Source organism: Nicotiana tomentosiformis, chromosome 3 (genome assembly GCF_000390325.3).
Source record: "Nicotiana tomentosiformis chromosome 3, ASM39032v3, whole genome shotgun sequence".
NCBI classification, from domain to species: Eukaryota; Viridiplantae; Streptophyta; class Magnoliopsida; order Solanales; family Solanaceae; genus Nicotiana; species Nicotiana tomentosiformis.
In genome coordinates, this window is record NC_090814.1 from 73,862,701 (window position 1) to 73,868,700 (window position 6,000).

At 39.2% G+C, this 6,000-nt stretch overlaps 1 protein-coding gene across 1 annotated transcript; it reads left to right on the forward strand.

Moving 5' to 3' along the window:
* Positions 1–5,275: 5,275 nt before the first annotated feature.
* On the forward strand, positions 5,276–6,000 carry LOC104120221 (14 kDa proline-rich protein DC2.15-like). Its single transcript, XM_018779056.3, has one exon. It carries the CDS (start codon positions 5,347–5,349, stop codon positions 5,821–5,823), a length of 477 nt encoding a protein of 158 aa, XP_018634572.1. The 5' UTR covers positions 5,276–5,346; the 3' UTR covers positions 5,824–6,000.

A 6,000-nucleotide genomic window follows, 5' to 3' on the forward strand; every position in this document is an offset into this window, starting at 1 on the left:
AACCACTAAATAATAAATAAGACAATAAGACAACAATAAAAAAACACCAGAATTTACGAGGTTCGGCCAATTTTACCTACTTCCTCGGACACAATTAATATTTTATTTCACTCCAATATTATAAGTGAAATAATACTAAAGAGAGAAGATACAAATGCCTTAAGAAGATAAAAAAGGCAAATGAGAGGTGTGTCTAAATCCTAAACATTAGGCCTCCTTTTATAGGGTGAAATTCCCATTCAAAATTGTCATCCACCGATGTGAGACTTTTGACAATTTCAACAAATCTCCACCTTGGCAAAATTCCATATCTTCAATTTTCTCTCAATAACAAATTTTGGTTGTGTCTTCATCTTCAATCTTTAGTGTTCAACAATGTTGATCAAATCTAAACAATGTTGAAACTTGACCGCAGTCACCACTTTTGTCAGCATATCAGCAGGGTTCTCCGTAGTATGAATTTTCTTCACCGTGACTCCACCTTCTTCTATGATTTCTCTTACGAAATGATACCGAACATTAATGTGCTTCGTCCTTGCATGATAAACTTGGTTCTTCGCTAATTGAATAGCACTTTGACTATCACAAAAAATTATAATATTATTTTGTTCAATACCAAGCTCCTTTAGCAACCCCTGAAGCCAAATTGCCTCCTTCACAGCCTCTGTAATAGCCATGTACTCTGCCTCTGTTGTAGACAAAGCAACTGTTGAATGCAAAGTAGACTTCCAACTAACTGGTGCCTTTGCAAAAGTAAACACATAACCAGTAGTTGACCTTCGTTTTTCCAGATCACCCGCAAAATCTGAGTCACAATATCCAACTACAGACCGATTGCCTTCCTGCTCAAAAACTAACCCAACATCTACAGTACTATGAATATACCGTAGAATCCATTTCACAGCTTGTCAATGCTCCTTTCCTGGATTATGCATATATCTGCTAATAACTCTAACGGCTTGTGAAATATCAGGTCTCGTACAAACCATTGCATACATCAAGCTACCAATAACATTTGCGTATGGTACCCTTGACATATACTCCTGTTCAGTTTCATCCTTTGGCGACATAGTAGTACTTAGCTTAAAATGGGGAGCAAGTGGTGTACTAATTGGCTTAGTCTTCTTATCTATTCCAAAACGCTGTAGTACTATCTTCAAATATTCTTTCTGAGATAAACAGAGTTTCTTTGAACGTCTATCTCTTATTATCTCCATGCCAAGAATTTTCTTTGCCTCACCCAGATCCTTCATCTCGAACTCCTCCTTCAATTGAATCTTTAACTTATCAATTTCTTCCGAATTCTTGGAAGTTATCAACATATCATCAATATATAGGAGAAGATATACAAAGGAACCATCATTAAGTTTGCGCAAATAAACACAATGATCGTATTTGCTTCTCTTGTACCCTTGCCGCAACATAAACTTGTCAAATCGCTTGTACCATTGTCTAGAAGATTATTTCAATCCGTACAATGATTTTTCAAGTTTGCATACCATATTTTCTTTTCCAACAACTTTGAATCCTTCTGGCTGATTCATGTAGATTTCCTCCTCCAAGTTTCCATGTAAAAACGCAGTTTTTACATCCATCTGAACTAGTTCCAAATCCAACTGTGCTACCAAAGCCAACATAATTCTAATGGAGGAATGTTTTACAACTGGAGAAAATACTTCATTGTAATCAATTCCCTCCTTCTGAGCATATCCTTTGGCCACCAGTCTTGCTTTGTAACGAACATCTTCTTGGTTAGGAAATCCTTCTTTCTTTGCAAATACCCATTTGTACCTAATTGTTTTCTTTCCCTTCGGGAGATTGGCCAATTTCTATGTATGATTCTGATGAAGGGACTGCATTTCTTCATTCATGGCAATCCTCCGCTTATCTTCTTTTGAACTTTGGATTGCGTCTTTATAAGTGGTAGGAACACCATCAGCTACAATTAAAGTTGCACAAGCAACCATCTCTATGAGACGAACAGGTTTCGTTATTATCCTTTTTGGCCTGTTTGTTGCTATTGATTCAAGTTGTTATCGAGGTTCCTGAGTTGGAATCTCCCTCTCTACTAGCTCTTCTTCCAGAGGGTAATCTTCATGAGTTTCCTCATCTGCTTCTTGTGTAGGAAAAATAAATTTTCCCTCAAACTCCACCTGCTTTGATGCACCACCAGTTTGTTTGACATCTTCAACTGTCACCTTATCTGTTATGGCAGATTCATCAAAGGTAATATCTCTGATGAATATAATATTCCTTGTCTCTGGACACCATAAGCGGTATCCTTTGACTCCAGAAGTAATCCCCATAAATATAGCCTTCTTTGCTCTCGGATCCAATTTTGACTCTTTCACATGATAGTATGCAATTGAGCCAAACACGTGCAAAGAATCATAATCTACAGCAGGTTTTCCATACCATTTTTCAAATGGTGTCTTGCCATCAATAGCAGCAGATGGTAGACGATTAATGAGGTGGCATGCATATGTAATTGCCTCAGCCCAAAATTCTTTGCCCAAGCCAGCATTGGACAACATACACCGTACCTTCTCCAGTAAAGTCCGGTTCATACGTTCTGCCACTCCATTCTGTTGTGGTGTATTTCTGACAGTGAAGTGTCGGACGATGCCATCATTTTCACAGACCTTATTGAAATGATCATTTTTGTATTCACCTCCATTGTCTGTGTGAATATACTTGATCCTCCTGCCTGTTTGATTCTCCACCATCGTCTTCCATTTGAGAAAAATTTCCAACACTTCATCTTTCCTCTTCATTGTATACACCCACACTCTTCGGGAAAAATCATCAACAAAGGTTAGAAAATAGTGCTTCCCACCCAATGAAGGTGTTTTGGAAGAACCCCAAACATCAGAGTGTACATAATCCAAAATGCCTTTAGTATTATGGATCGCTGTACCAAATTTAACCCTTGTCTGTTTCCCTTTGACACAATGCTCGCAAAACTCCAAGTTGCAAGTCTTTACGCCTTTTAACAACCCTTGATTAAATAGAGCTTTCAAGGATCTTCCTCCAGCATGTCCCAAGCGCATGTGCCATAGCTTGGTTGCTTCTGCCTCTTTGTCATCACTGGATGTCACTATTGTTGTCCCAATAACTGTACTACCACGATAGCGGTACATGTTATTGTTCTTCCGATTGGCCTTCATTACCACTAGTGCACCGGAGTATATTCTCATCACTCCATTTTCTGCAATGATTTTGAACCCTTTTGATTCTAGGGCTCCCACAGAGATAAGATTCTTCTTCAAACCCGATACATATCGAACATCTGTTAATGTTTTGATCATTCCTTCATGGTTCCTTAATCTTATTGAACCAATGCCATATGAGGTAAGAGGGCTGTTATCCGCTGTGTGGATGACTCCATATTCTCCTTCTTGAAAATTCACGAACCAGTCCTTGTTGGGACACATATGGTAGCTACAAGCCGAGTCCATCAACCATATGTCTGATGATGTTGATAACTCTGTTGTAACTAATGAGAAGTCTGAATCATCACAATCAGCTACATTTGAATCCATAATGGCCTTTCCATTGTTATGTCTGGCCTTATTCTTCAACTTCGGACAGTCTTTCTTCCAGTGCCCCTTTTCTCGACAAAAGGCACATTCATCTTTGCTGGGTCTAGATCTCGACTTGGATCTTCCCTTCTTAGTCCTCGTTTGATTTTGAGGACGACCCCTCACAATTAGTGCTTCTCCTTCTCCGCCCTTCTGTTTTTCTCCCTTTCTTTGTTCATAGCTGTACAAAGCCGAACAAACTTCTCTGAGAGAAATTTCGTCATTTCCATGGAGTAGAGTAGTTTCAAGGTACTCGTACTCATTAGGAAGTGACCCCAACAACATCAAGGCCAAGTCACCATCATCAAAAGTTGCATCTATATTTTGCAAATCTGTGACCAACTTATTGAAACTGGTAATATGTTCATTCATTGTGGTACCAGGAACATAGGTAAAGCGAAACAGTCTCTTCTTCAAGTACAATTTATTTTGACTATTTTTCTTCAAAAATTTATCCTCCAGTGCTTTCCATAATTTACTTGCAGAAGTTTTCTTTGTGTATGGATATTTCTGCTCTCTAGCAAGGTAGGATCGAATGGTACCGCAAGCAACACGATTGATAATTTTCCAATCTTCTTCTCCAATAACATCTGGCTTCTTTTCTTCAATGGCAAGATCTAGCCCTTGTTGAAAAAGAACATCTAGAACCTCGCCTTGCCACATCCCAAAATGTCCTGACCCGTCAAAAATTTCTACCGCAAATTTCGCATTTGACACAATTCTTGTCATAAGCGAAGATGCCAACGATGACGTATTATTGACACTTGATGTAGATTCTTCTTGTTTACTGTCTCCCATTTTGACACAAATATTATTTAGTAGCTGACGACACAAATCAAGATTATTTCCTTTCTGGTGTGGAAGATCAGACTAAGCTGCAACCACAGAGCATACTCAGACAGAACCTTGACTCAGTTACCAAGATAGATCTTTTCTGATGTGGAAGATCAGACTATGCTGCAACCACAGAGCATACTTAGACAGTACCTTGGCTCTGATACCAATTGTTGCGGAAGCCAAATGTATATAGTGTGAATGAGTCACAACTACTATACCAAAAATTATGACAACCACTAAATAATAAACAAGACAATAAGACAACAATAAAAGAACACCAGAATTTACGAGGTTCGGCCAATTTTGCCTACTTCCTCGGACACAATCAATATTTTATTCCACTCCAAAATTACAAGTGAAATAATACTAAAGAGAGAAGATACAAATGCCTTAAGAAGATAAAAGGCAAATGAGAGGTGTATTTAAATCCTAAACATTAGGCCTCCTTTTATAGGGTGAAATTCTCATTCAAAATTGTCATCCACCGATGTGGTACTTTTGCCAATTTCAACAAATCTCCACCTTGGCAAAATTCCACATCTTCACGGTCAGAAGACCAGAAAAGTAATTAGAAGAGATGAGGAAACCTAGTAGTTGTTGGTCGGGGCGAACCCGTAATTTAGATACTATAATAGAAGGTTCCCTAGTTACCTAGGTGAAAGAGGAGCTGTAAACAACAAAAGTAGTAAATCAGCTAAGAGTTAAGGGTTGGTAAGAATGACAAACTTATTTTCAACACCATGCACCGCATGCGCGTTACTAGTTTAATATTTCTTCCTAAGCTTAAGAGGGATTGTTAGTAAATTACTCATCCTCCTAGCAGTATAAATAGCCTACATTAGTACCAGACTTATACCATCTCATCTTTGCAATTACTTCTCTTTACAATTTTTGTAGGGAGGAAATTCTGCCTTGGATTCCTTATATCATGGCTTCCAAAACAAGAGCCTCAGTTGCCCTTTTCCTCCCCTTGAATCTCCTTTTCTTTGTCATAGTCAGTGGAACTGATTGTGGATCTTGTCATCATAATCCTCCTAGCACCGGTAATGGTGGTGGCAATGGAGGTAACACTGGTGGCTCGGGCAATGGTGGCGGCTCCGGCAATGGAGGTGGTTCGGGCAATGGCGGCGGAGGTGGCAATAGACAATGCAGGTGCCCGAGAGATGCTCTGAAGTTGGGGGTATGTGCAAATTTAGTTGGTGGATTAGTGGGAGCGATAGTGGGTTCTCCACCAACTTTGCCATGCTGCAGCTTGATCGCGGGGCTGGCGGATTTAGAGGCGGCAGTTTGCTTGTGCACAGCCATAAGAGCAAATGTGTTGGGAATAAATCTCAACGTGCCACTCTCTCTTAGCCTTGTTCTCAACAACTGTGGAAGGAATCCTCCTACTGGCTTCATTTGCTAAGCCGAAGTACGCGATTAATTATATTAATCCTCATTCTGCTTTTGTTATGTCAGTCATTTTGGCGTTTGCATGAATTTTTTTTATGATCACTTTGTCAATTGTGTTATGCTAACGGTTCTAATTAATAAGAGAACTAGCAAAATTAAATAGCACGGTCATGAAGCACAGTTGATTTTA